The sequence below is a fragment of the Cheilinus undulatus genome, linkage group 11 (assembly GCF_018320785.1).
Source record: "Cheilinus undulatus linkage group 11, ASM1832078v1, whole genome shotgun sequence".
Classification (NCBI taxonomy): Eukaryota; Metazoa; Chordata; class Actinopteri; order Labriformes; family Labridae; genus Cheilinus; species Cheilinus undulatus.
The window spans coordinates 10367107-10389050 of NC_054875.1; the positions used below are offsets into that span (position 1 = coordinate 10367107).

General features: G+C 37.0%; 2 protein-coding genes across 5 annotated transcripts in view; both read left to right on the forward strand.

The window, feature by feature from the left end:
• ttll10 (tubulin tyrosine ligase-like family, member 10) overlaps nt 1-428 on the forward strand; it is a 74864-nt gene extending 74436 nt beyond the window's left edge. For all 4 annotated transcript variants that reach the window (XM_041799480.1, XM_041799479.1, XM_041799482.1 and 1 more), the window contains one exon: nt 325-428. The gene's annotated coding sequence lies outside the window, so the exon portion shown is untranslated. The remainder of the gene's footprint in view (nt 1-324) is intronic.
• On the forward strand, nt 20-21872 carry LOC121517592. The gene is made up of 11 exons (XM_041799483.1): nt 20-523; nt 6528-6660; nt 10328-10474; nt 11620-11706; nt 13793-13880; nt 13969-14105; nt 14210-14356; nt 17318-17404; nt 20058-20133; nt 20251-20327; nt 21526-21872. Exons 1-11 carry the CDS (start codon nt 426-428, stop codon nt 21652-21654), a joined length of 1206 nt encoding a protein of 401 aa, XP_041655417.1. The 5' UTR covers nt 20-425; the 3' UTR covers nt 21655-21872.
• The last annotated feature ends 72 nt before the right edge of the window (nt 21873-21944 follow it).

Below are 21944 nucleotides of genomic sequence, written 5' to 3' on the forward strand. Positions count from 1 at the left end.
AGTTTTTGTCATACTGACGCGACAGTGTGGGTGTCAAAAAAACAAAGTGAGGAAGCAGCTCAAGTCCTCTGCAGACAGCCAACTGACAGGAAGGAAGGGACTACACTGCGGCTTGACTAAAACTTTTTGCCACTTTTGCCTTCGATTCCTCTTTAAAAAGTTACAGCACCTTTCGTTTTGAGCCTTCATGGAAACACGCTACATTCTGGTAAAAAGGGGGAACTAGAGCTTAGCACTCCCCCCCCTTCCTCCCTGTCTACAGCAAACAATATCCTCTTTTGGACCCAACCTGCCCCCGTTTTTGTGTTATCTCTTTGGTTTTAGTGTGGCACACACACAGCAGGGATGATTGTCTGGGCAGATGGTGCTCAGTGTGTGAACTAGGAGCTGAGACGAGACAGAGAGGGACAGAGTCTTCGTCCATCATGGGATGCTGCAGTGTGACCCAGAGGCATACTGGAGGAATAGACGAGGTGGGCCCAGATGAGATTGAGCTCCTGGAACTCTCTGGAGACAATTTAGGGTAAGACACAAGAATAATCTTAATTTTTAAGCTAAAATATTATAGTAGAACAGACCTGGAGGGGAATTTAACCTTTTATGACCGCAGCTGTATCCTGATGTGGCTCCTAGAATGTTTTTTTTTTATCTAAATAGGAATTAATTATTTTGTTGGCTTTCCCTCTGAGCTCTAAACAGTTAAGTTTGCCCTGTAGGTTTTGTTTAAATGTGGTTTAATGTATCAGCACGTTCTGCAGGAAGAAGCGCCCACACTGTGCACTGTAAAGAGCACTTTAGCAGCTTCTCTTTCAACCTTTGTGGTTTACTTTTTATCACGTTCATGCACTAAAACTCTAAAACAAAAGGAGACTTCTCTCTGTCAAAGCCTTCTTATCTGCTTGTTTTTGCACTGCAGAAGAATGTGCTTTACACTGAAAACTTCCAGGATCAATTTTTAAACCATCAACTTTGATGAAAACAGCTGAAAAACAACATATTTCCAACCATATGATTTCCACCCATCAGCACCCTGCAGAACAACAACATGGGAGAACTAATTGGCTGCTATTTACCAAACATGAACTTGGGGAATCAGTGATGCTGCACTGATGTGATTAGCAGATTACTATAAGACAATGGCTGATGCATGGAGGCCTCTAATACAGAATCAGGGCGGGGCAAATCCCCCCGCTCATTTTAAGGCAGGGGGATTACAATGGGCTAATGACAACGGTGGTTAACAGTCTGCATGTGTCACTGTTTAATGATTACTGCCTACTGTAATGTTGCAGACCTCTTACAACACAGGCTGTTGTAAAGATATAAAAATAGATAGTCTAGTGACCTGAAATACTCTGCAAATGTCAGATATTTGCAAGTGTAGATGTCTACTTTTAAAAGAAGGAGAAAAAAAGCCTGATTCTCTCATAAATTAAAAAATATGTACTTATGCTAGAAAATGCACTTAAGTATTTTGGAATGAGGTGAACTGATTTAAATTGGAGTTTTAAGACATTTCCATCCATCCATCCATCCATGTGGTGAAACTATGGACCGCAGCATTCTTCTCTATATCTATAGTTAAGCAGTAAAGCCAAGGTTGAGATATGACATGTTGTATTTTCATGTGTTTTTTTTTGTTCTAGAAGATTCATGTTAGTACTTAATGTTTTTTGGACATCGTCTCATGAAATTTGAATGTTACTCAGCAGTGCAATGTTTACTTAGGCAGCTGTTTTGTTTTTAGTCTAAATTTTAGTCTTTAAATAAAAGCAGCTTTTAGTTTTAATCACGTTTTACTACTTCTTAAATTTTCAGTATAAGTCTCATATGCAGAAGAGGATTAGGGCCACTGAAAAAACATTTTGAGACACAATTTTTTTTTTCTTGTGAAAAAAAATCAGAATTCTGAGATTAAAGTCAGAATTCTGAAATTAGATCAGATATCTTTTACCACAGAATTCTGACTTTAATCTCAGAATTAGAAAAAATTAGTGCATCTGAAACAAGAATTTTTCAATGGCCCTAATCCTCTTCCGTACTCATTTTAGTCAAAACCCTAAAACATTTTAGTCTAGTTTGAAGTCGATAAAAAGTCCTTATATTTTAGTCTTTGTCTTATTTCCTTGAACTAACTTAATCAACCAAATTTTTTGGTCAATATAAAAGTAAAACATTCATACTAATGCACTGTCTATACTTCAGTTGATTTAAAATATGTATTTTGAGTATCCAACTGTCCAGCACTAATATTTTAGTCTTGTTTTAGTCTCCCTGACAAAACAAAACTTAAGTTTCTACAGGTCCCACTTTGGGAATCACCAGTAGTACACCATTACAATACTATCTATATTTTAGGCTGCAATGAACTGGTGTTGTAAGTAATTAAAGAAATAGATAGAAATTATGCAATATATCATCAACTTAATTTATTTAGACGGGGAAGTTATAAGAATAAGATCTGATAAAAAAAGAGATGCTTCATTGCTTGTTATGCAACCACATAAATGCAACCACATATGAGTTTTTCATAGCGTTTATAGGCTAGTTAGGGCTCAAAACTGCTGCAGTGTCCAACTATTAGCAGATGAGTGGTCTGTTCTGCTGCCAGAGGGAAGGACAGTGATGGATGGGCTCAGTAGATGATGGGGTTTGTATTCTGTGGTCCATGCTCTGATATTGGTGGCTGTGTTAATTAGGGCTGGCAGATTGGGAGAGAAGAGACTGATTACTGTAGCTGTTATTGACATTTAGGACCAGGCTGAGAGGATTGTAATTGAACAGGTGGCAAAGTTTAAAAGAATGAATAATTAGAACAGTGGTTAAGATAAAGCAAAAGGTGTGGGGATCAAAAAAGAATTCTTGAGAAGTCTTTAACAGTACTGGATCTGACTATTTTCCCTCAAAATATTAAGTTTAGTTACTAAAAGTATATAACCCAAATCAGTAATGTATGATCTATTTTGAGTATCTCTTCTGCTGTGCATTATTCTAAGTATCATGGACAAACTTGCTTTTTCTGTATGCTTACTGGTTTTAAAACAGCTGGTTCCAAACATAGTTTAAATAAAGTTTTGTATGAAGTCTGAGTGTTGGCATCCTTGGACAGTGGTGTAGTAATGCCTGCAGAAGCGAGTCTTCTCTAAATTATGCTCCAGGGCTCTTGGGGCTTTTGATTTTGCACATTGATACTCAACTTCTGCTTAACTTCAGTTCAAGCAGAAGTAGACTCAAAAGTGCTTGACTTTAGGTAGAATAAAATCATTATGAAACTATGATAAGGAAGCAAGCAGGTCGAAAGTAGTGCTGCCAGCTCCATTGCAGGGCAAGATATGCCAGAGAACAGCTAAGTATGGCCTACCATACTCTGCCTCTGATTGCCTTACCACATAGTCTTATATAACCAAGCAACAAAGATAATGAGTTCTCATGAATTAGAGACAGAGAAGGAAGGAAGGAAGATGGTGTTGATATAAACCTAGAAACAAAGAGGTGCAGTTGGGGTGGGCCTTAAGCCTTCAGGAAAAAAACATCTATAACACGCTTGCTTGTAGTTGTATCAGTCATGCTCCTACTTATGCGTTACAACCTGTCCCAGCTGCATGTGAAGAGAGCATGTGTCAGTGACAGAATCAGCCTGATTCCTATTGTAGTATCCTGACACACTGTGAACAATTGCAGTGTGGAGCAGTGTGACACTTGTGATTCGCATTGTCCTCCTTTTTCTATTTCCCCCTCTGTCATTTGTGTTTAGATGGACAAGGAACAAGGAAAGAGGGAGATGACAACGCATCAGGAGTCAGAAAGATTTCCTTGGTTTTCTTTCACTTTCTTTACTAAACAGAGCTTGTTAGCTGTTTTACAAAGTGGGAATCGGTTTGTTTTTTTTTATTATCAATTAATCGATATTTGTTTGTATGGCACCAATTTATACCAAAGTTATCTTACAACACTTCACTTTCATGGTGAAGAGGGAGCTCAGCCAGAAGGCAAAACTTTTGATTTACCAGTCAATCTTTGCTCCAACCCTCACCTATGGTCATGAATTCTGGGTAATGACCGAAAGAATGCGATTGCAGGTTCAAATGATCAAAATGAGATTCTTAAGGAAGTTGTCTGGGCTCAGTGTTACAGACAGGGTGAGAAAATGGTACAATCCAGAGGGTTCTTGAAGTAGAGTTGCTGCTCCTTTGCCTTGAAAGGAGCCAGTTCGGATGGTTTGATCAGGATGCCCCCTGGTCACCTCCCTGCGGAGGTCTTCCAGGTGTGTACAACTGGAAGGAAACCCTGGGATAGACCTGGGACTTGCTGGAGGGATTATATATTTCATCTGGCCTGGGAATGCCTCAGAATTACGTAAGGAGAACTGAAGGATGTTTTTGGGAAGAGGAATGTCTGGGTGGACCTGCTTGGCCTGTGTCTACTGCTACTCGACCCTAGCTAAGCAGAAGAAAGTGGATGGACAGATGGATGGATGAATAATAATAAACATAATAATGATGATGATGCATTCATATATCCATATTGTGTTTGAAATGTGCTCTAACTTGTATCAACATGGGGGAAATATTGTTCAGATCACAGCAATCAAAGTCTAGTCAATACAGAGTACCACACATCAGTCCCTCCATCTTCAAAATAAAAGCATAAGATGTCATACTGTTTACGAAGAGAAACCTGAAATTCAAAGGGCAAAGAATCACACTTTTAATGCAACTTGATATTTCACTCTCCAATGCAAATAGGATATGATGTAACTTTTATCCTTCTTCAAACCAAAATTTGACAGATATTTAGAAAATTACTGCTGTAAAGTGCACCCTAAGAGAGGATTTTTTTTCTGACCAATGTCATTTTTTAACCAGGCTAATAACTTTTTTTTTTTTTTTCTGCTGTAAAATTCAGTATTTTTACATGGGGTGTGCACCAAAGGTTGCCACTTAAAGGTGCAGTTTGTAAAACTGGAGAATATTAGCAACATCAAACGATCAGATTGTAGATTGTGATGCTCATTTCTAACAATAACTGTAGCAATGAGGGGAATTGAATAATATGGGCTTTTGTTATTTGATCTCTTCTGTGGCACTGTACAAACATGCAAGATGGCAGACTCTGAGGGGACCCTCCCTATGTATGAATTAAAAGTTTATTCTAATTTCATAGAAAAAAATAAAGATTAAATATTCAGGTGATTTAACACTGATTTAGATCAGCCTAAATTATCATAATTGTGTTTCATCTTTACCACTGCACCTTTAATTCCTAGTCTGGGATCTAGGCCATCATCTAGAAGGGTTCCCAGAAGTCTTGAACCAACATTCTTTATGCTATTCTTGCCCTAATGGCCTAAAATGACCTGCCTTCAAAAAAAAACATAAAATAAAGCTTGTGTAATGAATTTTAAACCCAAAATATGTAAGAAAAAGGCAGCAAAAATGTGCAGAATCAGCTCTGAATGCATTTTTATCAAAGGACATGGTCAAGTTTTTGTGAGAAAAGAGATGCTGTGCATCCTTATTTGCAGTATTCTCCAATCTTTAACCAGTGCTCTCACCCACACTGTCATGAAACAACAACAGCATGGGATGAAGAATAAACTAATAGAAGAAACCTTCAGTGCTAAAAAACAAATAATGAGGAACCAGGGGACAATAAAGGGTATCACACTGCATGGTACTGGATCACATTGCATCATGATCTTAGTATTTGGGCAGGTCATTTTTGACCCTAAGGACAACAACAGAAGAGTTGGTAATAATACACTTAGAATATTTGTTTAAGGTTCATAGGTAAAACTGAAAAAAATCCTCACTCAAAATAATTAAGTCACATTTGTGTTTGAGTTTATTATGAAATGTGACAGCACTCTAACTTTTTCCATGTTGGTCCGATGAATGTTCAGCTTTTTAAAGATAAAAGGTGAGGATTCCAAGGAAAATGGTTGTGAGCTGCTGTTTTAATCTATTCTCATGTCTGCAAATATGTCTGCACTTATTTCTGAAGTCACACCAGACCTGCCTTGAATTTGTAGTGATGTTTATATAGTAATACTGAAAGTGGGACAAAGCTGCAATATGAGAAGAAAGAAAAAAGCAGAATAGAGGGGTGGACAGGTGGGTCTGTCTCCCCTATGAATGCTGTAATCTGATTATGTCTACTGCTGCTTGGCTGCAAGGAAGGTCGAGACAAGTGGTGTAAAATTCTAATAAAATGACCTGTTGCTCTTCAGCTTCTTTATTAGTTTTCTACTGGTGTATCAAACCTGCATCTTCGTGAAACACAAACATAGGCTCATAGTCAGTTTTAGACAGCTCACAGTCTCACTTTCATCTTCTTGAAGTGCAGGAAACAGCCACACAGGACGGGAACTTTGACATTCATGCTGCATAGAAAGTACCAGAAGCTGAAGCCACATTCTTTCAACAATAAGGCCATGAAGCTAACCACTGTACCACAGCATCGTCAGCACAGTGCAGCTACATGACAAAGATGTGTGATCAAATGTGTGACCACGTGTGTTTCATTAGGGTGTGGAGTCTGGGAGAGACACGGCTTCAGCTGTCAGTAAGGAACGGCAGAGATGAGCAGCATCTACCACCACTTCCTCCACCACCGCCGCCACCACGGCGCTATCCCTCAATGCGACACCTAGAGCAAGAGGTTGGTGATGCGTGTGCATTTGTGGGTCTTTGCAGAAGTGTTTGGGTTTTTCACAATAGAGCCGGATTTTGGGCAAATACAGTGCAAGTACACTGTTTAGTGCTCAAGAATCACAAAAACGAAAATGTATGGAAGCAAAGTTATCAAAAATACCTTATTACACTAATCTGAAGCCTTATTTTGTCTGACAAGTCCAGTTCATAACCTGTTTCTCTCGTAAGACCCCCTTCTTGCATCAAAGAAAAGGTAAGTTCCCCATAGAGAAAAAATATGCACTGCCTTAATTAGTGAGTAAATCATTTTCATTGATTAAGCCCAAACAGAAAAGGCCTACACAAACTTGATTGTGCACAAACACCCTATATTAGTTATCAGTTAACTTTGTTATCATGATTTTGAGTGATATTTGCAAATCTAATTTTGATAGCCTCATACAAATTCTTGAGAGGGGCTTGGACCAGTTCTCCTTAAAGCAAAAAATAGGGCCTGTTTCCTATGATATCCATTCATCCATTTTCTATACCACTTATCCCATTGGAGCCTATCCCAGCTGTGATTGGGTGAGAGGCGGGGTACACCCTGGACTGGTCGCTAGTCAATCACAGGGCTGACATGTAGACACAGACAACCAGGCACACTCACACTCACACCTACTGGCAAATTAGAATGATCAATTAACCTGATGAGCATGTTTTTTGGTGGTGGAAGGAGGGCAGAGTATATGGAGAGAACCCATGCATGCATGGGGAGAACATGCAAACTCCACTCAGAAAGGCCCTGACCAGGAAGCGAACCAGGAACCTTTTTGCTGTGAGGCAACAGCGCTAACCCCTGCGCTGCCGTGCAGCCTTACCTTTGATTTGTAAACAATAAAAAAGCCACAAGTGTTGTGAAATGAGATGAATTTATCAACATCAGATAGTTTAGATAAGAGGTGATCAACTGGTGGCCTGGGGCCCACATGCAGCCTTTGCAAACTGCAAGTCAATTTTAAAAATAAAAAATTGTTTACATGAATGAGTTATGTTCTTTGCAAGAAATTAGAAATAAAATACAGTTGTTTCTTATCAAATCTTTTATATGCATCATTTAATCAATTTGTGTAAAAGAATGAATATGTAAGAAAAAAAATAACAACAAAAAAAACCCAGTAAGCATTGTGTTCAATGTATCAAAAAGCTGTTTAAATTCTGTGTGTGGCCGACTAAATGAAGTGTTATTATTTGTATTCGAGTTTAAAGTTTAAATGCATGTTAAGAAAGTTTTAAAATTATTGTTTATTGTCGTTGTTAACATGTTGATATCGTCCATTTTGTTAAAATTGCCCTTGCTGGCAGCGAAGTTAAAATTTAGTTAGCCATCACTCTTCTCGATATAATATTGTATGTATGCACTGTATTGGCTTGTTTTGGCTTTTTTTTTTTTTTTTTTTGCTGATGACTATTCTGCAGAATAGGTGCAGTTCAGTGATGTCAACAACAATGTTACTGCAGTTCAAGTTTCAGTGTTCTGGAATGGGGTAGAAAGGCAGTACCCACTGCTAGGCTCGGGAGCCTTGGCCACACTCTTTCCTTTTGCAACATGCTACCAGTGTGAGATATCTTTTTTTTTTTCTTCTGCTGTTGCCTCAATTAAAGAGAAAAACAAATCAAAGCTGGACATTGAAAATGAACTAAGAGAGACAGTCTCACTGCTGCTCCCAAACCTCAAGAAGAGCTGTTGCACCAACTAAGCCCACAGTATTCACTGAAATTATTGCAGGACTGGGTGTATAAATCTTCAAGATGTTTATTAAGTGTGTTTTTTCAGGGAAATGTTCATCTTTAGAGAGGCAGATTTTTTTTAATTAGGCTTTATATTGTGGTAAATTCTGAAAAGGAAGGAATTTGTGTGTTTGTAAAACATTAGATGTTTTTACATGTTAATATGTACAGTGAGAGTGGGGGGCTGAAGATATTTGAAGTTTGGGAACTACTCTTCTAAGCAATGCAAGTCTTATTTTTTGTCTTCTGTCTTGAAACAAGATGTTTATCTTGACTTGTTAGGAAAATACGTTTAATAATAGAAAATTAAAATGAATTAGATATGCTTGACATGACACTGGACATAAGATCAGACTGTTTGCAGTGTGAGATGTGCCTCATATTAACATCCGCTTTTTCCACTGAGTTGTTATTTATGATTTGAGGCTGGACACTGTGGGAATTTCCATGACAGAACAAAACTGAGATTCTGCAGTCCCTGCTGTGTGATTCAAAGCTTACAGAAAACAAGAATACCCAGGAAACACTGCTGTGTTTCCATTTAGGAGATAAATTGTCTAAATATAAAACACCAGCAGCACAGTTCCTTATACTGTGGGTGGAAGGTTTGAAATCATATTCCTCTGGATTTTACAACATTTTGCTCAAGAAATACTACGTACCCCATCCCTGTTATGATAACTGAGTATTATTGTGTACTTCTACTTTTTTTAGTATAATAAACAATTATTGCTCTTTTACTTGGGTACATTTTAAGAAGGTATATACTGTATTATGCTACCTTGTACACTGTGCAATTAAAAAAATTAAACTAAATGGCAAAAAGAGGAGATCCAAACTTTGAGTAAACTACATGAAACTGGCTATTTGTTTGAGAAGCACATGGCTGCAGGCATCAAAAATTCACAAATGCATGCATAATTTATCTGTAGCATATGCAGGGTTGACTTCCACTGGCACATGCACCAGCAGTATGGGCATTTACTGCTACACTACCTTCAGCCATGGCTTTTTTTAAGGGTTAATAAAGAGAAATAAAAAAAGACTGATGTAAACAGAGAGCAAGAAGGAGGCCTTGATAGCCATGAATCTGAGCCAATAACATTAGTTGTTCAAGAACCCGAATAAAAGCTGAGAAACAATACAAGCACTTAAGTAATCTGCAAACTTGACCTGTTATAACCTGTTTCTCAATTTTAAACATCCAAACTGATCACAAGCATTGCAGTCCATAGTTTTGAAATTTAAAACTTTATTAACTTAAAACTTTAGCAAAATGCACATGTTTTTTACATATGTCTGATGTCTGCAGCCAGGTTCTTGAATTGATTGGCTTACATTCATTCATGACAGTTGGTAGGACAGAGCAAGACAAGGATTTCTTATTACAGCCCAAAATTGCTGTAGCATTGAACTGTATTTTAGAGGTGAGTTCTTCATTAAACAACCTGGTTTAAAAGTCATGTTCTCTTGTGATTTATGCACTGAAAATAAAAGAAATACCATATTTTACTTTTCAACTCTCCACAGATATCAAAATTAGCTGCTTATTACATTGAGTAAACTTGAAATAAGTCAATTTATAGACCAGGAATTTTACTTCTCAAGCAATTTTAATTAAATCAAAGAACTTTTAATTTAGTAGAATATTTCTGTGCTCTTACCCCTGCTGGAAACGATGACTGGAGTCCTAAAACAAACACAGATTTTCTGTGTAATACATTACTCATCACTCTATGAAAAAGAGGCCACATACTCATACACAGAGGCTCACATTTAAAAACAAGAAGGGTCCTGTAAAAGTCTAAACACAGCTGAGTTAAGTGATCATCAACAAGAACGTGTCAAGGAAAGAAAATGTCTTCGTCAAAAGGTCATTCAGTAATATAATGATGTGCCTGTAGGTGGTGCTGTGGGGCAGGAGCAAAGATGAGCTGCACCACAGGATTTACTCCCAGCAGCCAATTAGAGACTGGGAGGGCCAGCATCCACACATGTATGGAGAGATCATCCACTCATCCCTGGTGTCTCTTTACAACAGCTACACACAGGTAACTACTCACCTTACCTGGACGTCACATGGGAATTTTGACTGTTGGCTCCATTGATACATCATCCTACAGAGGCTTGATTAAAAATTAACTTTGACAACAACATTAGAGGTCATTAACAAAACTTTGTGAACAGAGACAGACAGGAAGTATGATCAAACTGTTCACTGCCAGGATCTGAGTGTGTTATTTTTAGTTTGAAATGTTTAGATGCTCTTGTTTTAAGTAAAAAGGGATCAACACGTGTATTCTAAGAAAGATCCTTTGTCTTATTTTGAGATTATTTTGCCTGGTTTTTCCAGGACCAGCAATTTTTTAAACTCTTTTTTTTTGCCAAAGGCACATCTTGAATCGAGCCAAAATCTTAAGGTACATCATATTCATATACGTGAAAAATAGCCTCTTTTACACATTTCTTGTATCTTTAGTTGCAGAGTTGTTGTAATAACATATGGTTGTAGAATTTCCCCTACTATGTGCCTCAAGACACGCCACAATGATCTGGCAAACCATTTGAGAACCACTGGTCTAGACTGGTTTATTTTGCTGTTTTTACCTAGACTCAAGCGACATGTCTGCAAAATACTGGAGTTTTGTCTAGAAACTTGAATCACTTTAGTATGGAGAAACTGAACATGTTAAGATGATTGTCACAAGCCAGTTATCAAGACATGACCACTGAATTGCTTTATCTTATCAAAGTGATTTTTGATTAAAAAGTGTTATTTTTGTACAGGATTGTTGTCCTTCCTCATTTTTAGGGACGTTTTTTGCCTTGTTTTAAAATTTATGCTGTGATGATTTTGTCTAATGCTAAAAAATAACTAGTAGTTTTGGGTAAAAGATGATGCTTGTTTTGAGTTAAATAAAGTTTGCTAGATAACTTAAAATCATCAAAGAACCTCTGTGGACTGCCTCATATTTTTCAAGAATACAACGTGATTACTGTACTGATTGCCAAATCTGCTTATTTCAAGTCCAAGTTATCTTATATCCAGAATATTTTCTCCCTGTGGTTTTGCAGTGAGGGTGACCACTGACCAGTATAGATTTTTTTAAGTCTGCGGAATCTAACTGAGCTGTTTGCTCAACCTCACCTGCTTTTTACACATAATAAATTTGACACAAATCTTCTGTCACGGCAGGAAACCAGTGAGCACTTCCTGGTCTTGTTCTCTTTCCACCTGCTGATCCTGTCTCTGGACCACTCTAGACAAGACTTCATTTATGAGGTAATCTTTGTACATTTGACTTAATAAAGAGTAAAGCTTCAAGCCTTATCTTGTTCTTATCTTTTCAATCGATAATGTTGTGTCATATGTAGATTCTGTGCAATGTGGATATGTGCATCTCTGTTGACATATGAATTATTGTTTTTTTTTAATTGGTTTTATTTGTTATTGCCACTGTAGAAGCAGCTCAATGTGTGAAGCAAATGGAATCCAAGACAGTTTTTTTCCCAAGAAGCCTATGTATTGTATCGTATTACATCATATCACATCTGAATTGTTATACATAATCATACTGAACTGCACATTTGAATATAGTTTTATTCAATATGAACACATCTAATGATTGTATCATATTGAACTGTATTGCATCATATGATATCATATATATCATATCTCATATAACATAACATTTTTACCTTGCCATACCTTCTTATAATACATTTTGACATAGTGTACCATGTTGTCTCATTGCATCGCATCACTTGGCATCACATAGAACCTATTTTATCATATCATAATGTATCATACTGTATCCTCATGCTTTATCTTGTATAATAATATATAGTAATTTATCATAGAATTATATTATATTGTACTGAAACACACTGTCACATTGTGTTGTATCGTATCATAACACAACACAACGGGTCGCACTAGAATGTATTGTATCTTATTGATACACATTGTAGTGTATCGTATTATATCAATTGTATCACACTGCACTGTATCATATCGTACCATACCATACTGTATTGTACCTTATTCTGTCTTATGGTATCATATTGTATAGGATCATATCTTATATAGTATTGTATTGCACCATGTGGTATCGTATAGTATTGCATCATAGCATAGCCTACCATACCATACTGTTTTGTGTGGTATCATGTTATTGTGTATTGTATCCTACTAATATACAATGAATCAATTGTACAGTACGTATTTAATCAATCAATCAATCAATCTTTGTTTGTGTAGTGCCAATTCATAACCAAAGTTATACTAAGACACTTGACAAAGAGAGCAGGTCCACCCTCCGTTGTGGCCTATAATAATAGAACAGCGTTAACATTAATACTATAATAAAGACTATACCCTAATGTAATAAAGACCATCATTATTTTATTATTAATAAATATAGCACTGAAGTAGTGCTATATTTATTATATTTATTATTAGGTTCAGTGAAACTGTTCCAGTTATGATTATAGCAATAGGAGTGATGTTAAAAAGGTGAAGCAATGCTCACTGTAATACTATTATTAGATAAAATAATGACCATGAAGAGACAAATGTATAAAATATATAATCACATTGTATACCTTATGGTATCATATTGTATCGTATGGTATCATACCATATTGTATTGAATCGTATCGTACCTTTACATATCATATAGTATCCATAGGGCTGTAGTGTATTGTATGTTATGATTCACAGTGTATCAATTGTATTGTACTATATCGTACCATATCGTACCATATTATAGTTCTACCTTAGTGTATCGTATCACATTGTTTTATATTGCATCATATTGTATCATATCATATTGTATTATATAGAACTGAATCGTATTGTATAGTGTGGTAGAGTGTCGTATCGTATCGTAATGTAATATAATGTAACGTATCATGTTGTATATTATCGTATCGTGTTGTTATACCATATTGAATCATACTGTAATGGCCCTTATCATATCACATCAGATTTTATCGTATCGTATGGAATTATTTCAGATCATTTTCTGATAATCTTCTTGTATTGAACTGTATGGCCAGTCCCTGGTGTTCCCTGCCTATTGCCCACTGACAACTGGTACTGGATCCAGCCTGCCACGGCCCCCAATGAGATAAGCAGTATAATAATGAATGGATGAATGTATGATCAAGTTTAAAATGTAGAATTCATCACATACTTTTGACATGTGTGGCACAAAAACACTTTCAGTGGAAACTTGCATTAAGATGTTGTCCAGCATAGGCACTGGTTGATGTTGTTTGAGAATTTCTGTGTTATAATGTTGTTGTATGAAGCTGCAGCACATATTTTTTTTTTTTAGAAAACTCTGTCTCCTCTTCTCTCACAGGGCATCCTCCCCCTCTCTGGACTTTCCTTGCAGCTGGTCTCTCTGGACTCGGACAAGTCAAACTCACCTCACATGTTTGAGATCAGCGGTGAGTCAGTTAATTTAATTCAGCTGAGACATGGTCACAGTGTAAAGCATGATACATGATGTTCTTCTCTATCTTCTATTTTATTCAGGCCCGATGGTGGACTCCAAGGTGTTTATATGTGCCAGTTCTGCAGATGTACAGAAATGGATTCAACACATAGAAGACAGAAAGTACAAGTCAATGACTCAACCCATGAGTCCCTCCCACTGTGCACTCTCATATCTGGTAATGACTAACTGCTGTACATCAAGCTAGAACTGATATTAGAATGCAGTCTACTTAATCTGTTATTATGTAAGAGATCTCATACTGTATTTCTTCTTCTACAGCTACCCTGTGATGAGCACTGGAAAAGAGAAGAACTGAAAAAATACTTACAACAGGCTCCAATATGGCAGTGGGAAGGCACACCGATACAGCACATGGGTCAGCCTGGATGTATATCTTTGGTCCATATCATCAACACACAGAGACAGGTGAGAAATACACAACAATTCTGTTAAACTGAGAATCCAGCCCCATGTGTCCCAGAGGGATAAGCAGTGTAGAAAATGGATGAAAGAAATCTGTTATCCTGAAATAATAAACTCAACCTTGGTAACACATTAAGGTACACAGAAAGGGCTTAGTTACAAGGTAACAAGCTGGTGACTGTTAGAGAACAAACACTGAAACTATCATAGTTATTGGTAATATATGTAAATGTAACTGCTCGTTAACCATTAGTCATCATGTAGATGGTGACTTCACTGAGTCTGCAACAATTATTAAGTAATTGATAAAAACTGCTCAGTAAGCTTCTTATAATTTTGTATCTTTATTAGGGAATAGAGAGAACCTAACTATTAAGCCCTTACATACTGGACATGTTTTTTTTCCTATTAATATTTCACTCAAAATTATATTTCTTTGAGCTCAAAGCAAGCTTTCACACCATTAAGGCAATTTTGCCATGCACAAACTGCGGCTAATATTTTTTCAGACCATGTCTGATATTTTGAAAGTTTCTCTCCCGATGAACACAAATCTGACCAATCAAAACTGGTCACTGTAAGATGGACCAGTACAAAGTTGTTAAAAATGAGTTTTATTAACTTAAAAATCAAATATAGCTTTTTCAGCTCTATTTTTCTAAGCGAATAAAACACATTTTTAGTTAAAGTAAACAGAACTTGATCACTTCCAGTATGCTTAGTCATGGTACTCAAATAATTTGACAACCATCACTTAAGCTGCTTAGTTTTCCCAGAATGCCTTTGGGCATAGGTCACTTTGCATCATAAGTGAAGTTAACCTCTCAGTTAGACAAATCCTGGCTGCGGGGACCAATCCTAACATAGCATTTTTCTGTGGTTGTAACTACTCATTTTGGTCCTATATTGTAAAGTGGCACATCATACTACAAAGTAAAGGCCTTTGCATGCTCAGTTTGGTTTCTTTTTTTTGGCAGTGGCATGATGTGTGAGCTGGCGTCATATTCTTTCAGACACATGTATGGGTATTTGGGGGCGTGGTTACTTGCTGGAGGTGCAAATAAACAGAGTACCCCTGTTTACCTTGCTTGCCAGATATGGATTAGTCAGCTATTTGGTGAGGCCGTGTTGTATAGGGACCCATTATTGTGGACTATTAAGACAGGAATGCTCAATACTCCTTTTTAGAGGTATGGAAAGGGGCCTGAAAGACTTGTTCAAGGCAGGACCTGTGGCCATGCTACATACTGCATGTTTGGCCCGTGTTATAACAGAGAATAAACATGAGACACAAAGACATAAGGATGCATAGATATATAAAGAGAACGCATAATTCCATGAAAAGCAATCAAAAAACATGAAACATGAAAACAAGGGCATTTAGAACCCAGACTTACATTTATTGTAATATCTGATGCTATTTTATAAAGGTAAACTTAGTTAAAGGTCTGTGCTCTAGCCTTAGTGCTTCCCAGCAGTTCAGTAAACCGGTCTTTGCCCCTAATGTCTGTCTCATATGTTTCTTTTCATGACTTGGGAGCTTGAAAACAAATATCTGGAGGTTCTGTCTGCATCTTTTCATAAAATGGTAATCGTCCCAGGTACCTGCATCACGCCGCTTCTCCAGAACTGTATGACATTGCAGTATGATCCAGATCTTTCTAGCAAACGGGGATGCTGTGGTTTGTTTGCCCCTCCATCAAAATGATGATGACCCATGCGAAGCATGTTGGAGACAAAATAATGAAGCTCTGTCAGGATGGATGAATCCAGTGTATTTTTTCCCAGAGTCAAAGAAGTATTGGGTCATCTTCACTCTTTTTTTTACAGTATGAAACAATTTGCCATATTCTATGAATCCATTGTGAATGCAAATAAAATACATCAGACTAAGTGTGCAAGCTTGAGCATGTGACCTATCTTCTTCTGGATTAAGGACTTGAAAAATGCATCTAAAAATTATGGACTTGTTGTGTAAAGACCCTTACTCAGTACTTCATCATTAGTTTCTCATTTGTTCTCTGGTTAACTAGCTGTTAATCACTAATTTGTTGCCTTTCAGCCCACCGCCACCCCAGCATCCACCTGTAGGCTCTGACAAGGGTTAACTTTCTCATCACTCAACAAATTCTATTTGTAAAATAATCTGCAAGGAGTGATGAGGTCAGAACTTAGGCCTAAAACACAAGCATGATCTACTCTTGTTTTAAATGTTTCAAATGATTGTAAAACATACAGAGTCTGACTGAAATACAGGCCGGCTACTAACCCAGGTCATCTGTTGCAGATAGATTTGATCCAAATAACTGTTTCAACGTGATTATGTGAATCTCTAACTGCGCTAGTGTTCACAATCTTTTCTTTTGTGTTTTTATACGCTTTGAATAAAGTTATTTTCATGATTAATTTCACCAGCTGGCACTCAGTGGGACATTAACTGCAAAGGCTGTCATTTCTCTGACAGATGGTCTCATTCATATAACAAACAGTTGACTAGAACCTCAAATTAAACAGGGATTGGTCTGTTTTTGTTCAGGGATTTCTAGGTTATTGTTTTATTTTGATATAAAGTAGAGTCTAGATGTACTCTGTCTGTGAGGTTTCATGAGAAGACATTTGTTATGATCTGTCACCGATGTCCCAAGAAAATTCTTCATAATTTGACTTTCCTCCTACAAAGAGATTCTGCAAGCCTCAGAGTTACTGAGCAGCCTCAGTGCCATTTAAAATAAAGAGCTTCTCCAATCACACTAAAGTCTTTTATGCACAATTAATAAGCAATATACAAAACAAGTAGTGTCATAAGAAGGCTCAGACTGTAATGAATAGTATGTTGGATGTACTGCAGTAGTGTGAAGCTCATATTTGTAGTGATACAGTGTTAGGTGTCTTATTTTGTAGTTGTAAGGATCTGACCAGGATTAATGAATACTACATTAACAGTCTGTGTCTTTGTGTTTTCAGGGACTTCAGGAAAGACTGATGGTTCTCTTCCCTCAAGAAGTGCTGCTGCTGTCAGTGGACAACAAGCGTCTGAATATAAGATATGAGGTAGTGTAAAATGACTCTATGGGAAAAATCCATAATAATACGTCCTCTAACACTGTGGTATGACTGTGCGTCCGCTAATCTTCACACAGTAGTTGCTCTCCTGATGCATAACCTGTAGCATGGGTGGAACATTTTGTAACTCACACCAGCAACGTGATTCAAAGCTTTTCAGTCAGTAAGCAGATTTTACCATCACCATGATGTGGGACTGTGGACTGTCATTTTTAGGCTGGGGTTTTTAAACTGTTTGCTTAAAGTACTCTGTCGAACTTGAAGTAAAGCCAGCCTGCCTTCTATTTGTTTTTAGGCAAATGTTAAGTTACGATCTAATGCCAGCATTAGTGTGGTAAACAACATTGTGTTGGTAATCCAAGGTATTTTATTACTGTGGCTAATTATCATGCTTGTTTTGCACGCACAATCAGTGTGCTTTCAATGACAAACTATCAAAAGAAAAAGCAGAACGTTCACCTTGTTGTCTCTAAGCCATTTCTGCGTAGCTTTCACTGTATGCTTCAGGTTTGTATGCTGAATAAGATCGCCCTCCTGTGGATCCCCACAGCATGATGCTGCCACCTCTGTGCTTCACAGTGGGGATGGTGTGTTTATGGTGATGTCTAGTGGCCAAAAAGCACCATTTTGGTCTCATCAGATCAAAGAACTTTCTTCCATTTGGCCATGGAGTCCCCCACAACTCTAGTCCAGATTTAATCTGACTTTTCTTCAACAGTGGCTTTCTCTTTCCCACTCTCCCATAAAGCTCTGACTGGAGAAGACCCCAGGCAACAGTTGTTGTATGCAGAGTCTCTCTCATCTCAGTTGCTGAAGCTTGTAAACCCTTCAGAGGAGTCATAGGTGTCTTGGTGGCCTCTCTCACTAGTCTTCTTCTTGCGCATTATTTAGTCTGTGAGGACAATCTTTAAACAGTCTTTTAAAAAATTTAGAGGTGATTGTGCACTTGCTGTGGCAGTTCCTAAACTTTGAACAATCTTCCTGGTAACATCAGGTCTGCCGAATCTGTAGCCTCTTTTAAAAAGCTGCCAAAATCTCATTTTTATAGATTAGCCTTTTTGTAATCTCTACCCAACTCTTTTGTGTACGTACATGTGTTGCATTTGAACATTGAGTATGCTGATTGTGTTACTTTTGGGGTTATGTTTGTTATGTTTGTTTATATTTATTTGCTTATCTGTCTGCTCTTTTTGGGTTTTGTGAAGTACTCTGTAACCGTGTGTTTTAAAAAAGTGCTATATAAATAAAATTATTATTATTATTATCATTAATCTGATCTAGGCAGGTTTACACATGAGCCATATTCCTTCTATTTCTTGATGATGGGTTGAACTGAAATCTGGGGGGATGTTCAGTGCCTTGAATTTTTTTTTTGTTTCCATCCCTGACTTAAACTTGTCAATTACATTTTCTTGAATTGCTTGGAGTGTTCTTCATGAGTGTCTTCATGGTGTAATTGTAGCCATGGAAACTAATTAACCAGTGACTGGACCTTCCAGACACAGGTGTCTTTATACTACAGTCACTTAAGAAACACTCACTGCACTCAGGTGATCCCCATTTCACTGGTTGTGAGACTACTAGCACCAGTTGGCTGGACCTCTGTTGAATTAGGTCAGTCACTTTTTGTTTTCACTTTGATATGAAAAAGTTTTTTTGTACTTTCTTGTAAAAAAAAAAAAGTAAAAAATATATTGACCATGATTGCTTTATAAAATTGATAAAAGGGTAAAACATCTGAGGGTTAAATACTCCTCATAGGCACCGTATGCATAAGAGGAAACCGTGCTTCAGCATTGTAAGTGCCAGCCAGCAAAGGCAGTCATGCTTGAACAAAGTAGCAGCTGGGCCTAGTGTGAGTGTGGCCTTACTGACTTATATACAGTGCTTAACAAATTTATTAGACCACCCTAACCCTAACCAAAGTAAGGTTTATGCCACAGCTGCCCTAAATTAACAGCACTGGTAATTACCAAAATCATTTTTTATGTCTCTTCAATGGTTAATACACCAATATGTAGAAGCTCTTTAACCCAAATGATATTTTTAATGCTAAAATATAATTATTATTGTTATCCATGAATTTTAAAATTTACTGTTTTACAAAAAAACTGAAAAAATAGTAAAGCACATTAATATTTCTTGACTAATATGTCAAATTATAGTTATTTACTTGCATTTCTGAACAGAAAAATGAGTTTTAATGGTTGAATGTTATGCTTGATTAATTTCTGACTTCTCAGAGAAGCCCAGTGAGCCAGCTCAAATTTGGTTGAATTCAGTTTGAAATCCCTCATTCCTGTTCAAAATGGTAAAACGTGGAGAGCTCACTGAAAATGAAAGAGTCCGCATTAAAGCACTTCATGATGCTGGATGGTCTTTAAGACAAATATGACAGGTGGTCTAATGAATTTGTTGCATTGTACATCAGCTTATGTAGGAAAATCACTGCCCACTACCACATTTTATCAAAGAGTAAAGACGACCTGAACAACACTGGCCTAGCTTTTTGAGACCTGGAGGCTTTGTCCTCTTATCAAAATGTCATTGGTTGACTTTTTGAATCATGGCACAAGTGTGTGAGGAGTCTTAAATCAGTCACAAATTATACTGATAGTGTTTCTTCTGCCTTCTCTCACAGGGCCGGTTATCTAGACACAGTATAAAAGCCGTGGAGAGGTCAGCGCTGCCTGGAAGACTGGAGTTTGAGCTCATAGGTAAACAACAAACAATAATTAATAATCTAGTTTGGAAAAAAAAACCTGAATACAGAACACATTTTCTTTTTCTTTTCTTTTTTTTTTTTTTTTAATAAAAGTATGGTTGTGTTTCAGGAGAGCTGGTGGAGCCTCTGCTCGTGTCTTGTACCTGTCAGGAAGATTATTGGAACTGGATCTTTCAGTTACAGCAGGTAACACTGCGCCATCAGACATCTGAGATCATAGTGTTTAAGATTTCTGTATGGGCTCTAAAACAAAAGACTAAAGAGGTGGCAAAGCTAAAAAAAACAGGCATGGAAATACAGGGTTGTTAACAATTTTACTAGGGCTGTCAATAGATTACAATTTTTAATCGCGATTAATCTCACAAATTTCATAGTTAACTCGAGATTCATCTCAAATTAATCACACTTTTTTATTTGTTCCATACAGGACTATTTGTCAAGATTTAAATACCCTTATCAACACAAGTGGACAAAAATGCTTTCTTTATAAAAATGTTTGTTCATGTCAACAACCCAAAACAACAACAGATGATGAAATTGTAACTGTTCCTCAACCCAAACTTTGAATTTTTTTTATATTAAAAAGTTGAAAATCTAACCACTGTTTTCAGTTTGGTGTCTTGTAATTTTTTGACTGCAAAATATTGTACATCTGTTGTTTAAAAACTTGATTTTTTTTAGTTTCTAATGTCAAAATTTACCAATTTTTGAAATCTGATATTTTAAATTTCATTCCTGTAAATTTGACTTTTTAAATTCTGTAATTCTGACTTTGTTTTCTTGTAAAAGAAGCCCTTACTTTCTCAAAAAAATTCTATTTTTCCCCTTTAAAATTTCCACTTTTTTACCAGAAAATGAATGGATCCACTGTCTTGAAAATCTTTTAGGGAGGCTCTTATACACTGTTGTACATTAAGTTTTCTAGTCATGATTTTAAAAAATAATGATGTACATTTAATTTTGACAACATCAAAGCTGACAGGCTCCCACGCCCCCTCAAATCTTTGGCGCCCCTCCAGGGGTGCTCAGACCCCAGGTTGGGAACCACTGCTTTAATACATGTGAAGTCTCCAATCTGAATCTAGAATTACAAGCTTCAGGTAGTGGCTAGTGGGCAAAAAGGTTCCTGTCAAGTTCTGGTTGTAGATATGAAATCTTATTTTTATATTTAAGTGATTTTACCATCGTTACAAAACACAATGACCTTGCCTGTAGAGAAGTATGATCTATATTAAATAACTGTTACTGCTGCTTGGATGAGACATATAAGAAAAATCTTTTTTAAGAAAGTTTGTGTATGTAAGACACAATCATGTGCATCAAAGGTTTATTAACTTAAATGTAATCAAACTCTGAATTAACACCATTTTTATTATCTCTGCAGCCGGACAGAAGCAGCCACGGCACTGTGAGTCCTCCTGCACCTCCCATCAAACCAAAACTACAGAGGAGCAGGACGGAGTCGCACGAGCCGATCTTATCAGACCATTGTCACATCAACGGATGCAGCTGACTCCTCGGATTCAACGACACTTCAAAAATTCCTTGTAAATAATGACATGAAAGTGTAGATAGTATGTAAATATGACTTTTTGACTCATTTTTAGTAGTGATGATTTTGCTATGCTTTAGTTCTGGACCGGACCTCAGGTGACCGAATGTTTGCTGTGGCGGCCATGGAGTTGTATGGCCATTTTAGATAACAGATATAAATAAAGTATTTGGAAAACATATGATGTTTAACTTTTTCATATTAAACATTCAAAAGCCATTTCTCACACACAAGATAAAATGGAAGTATTT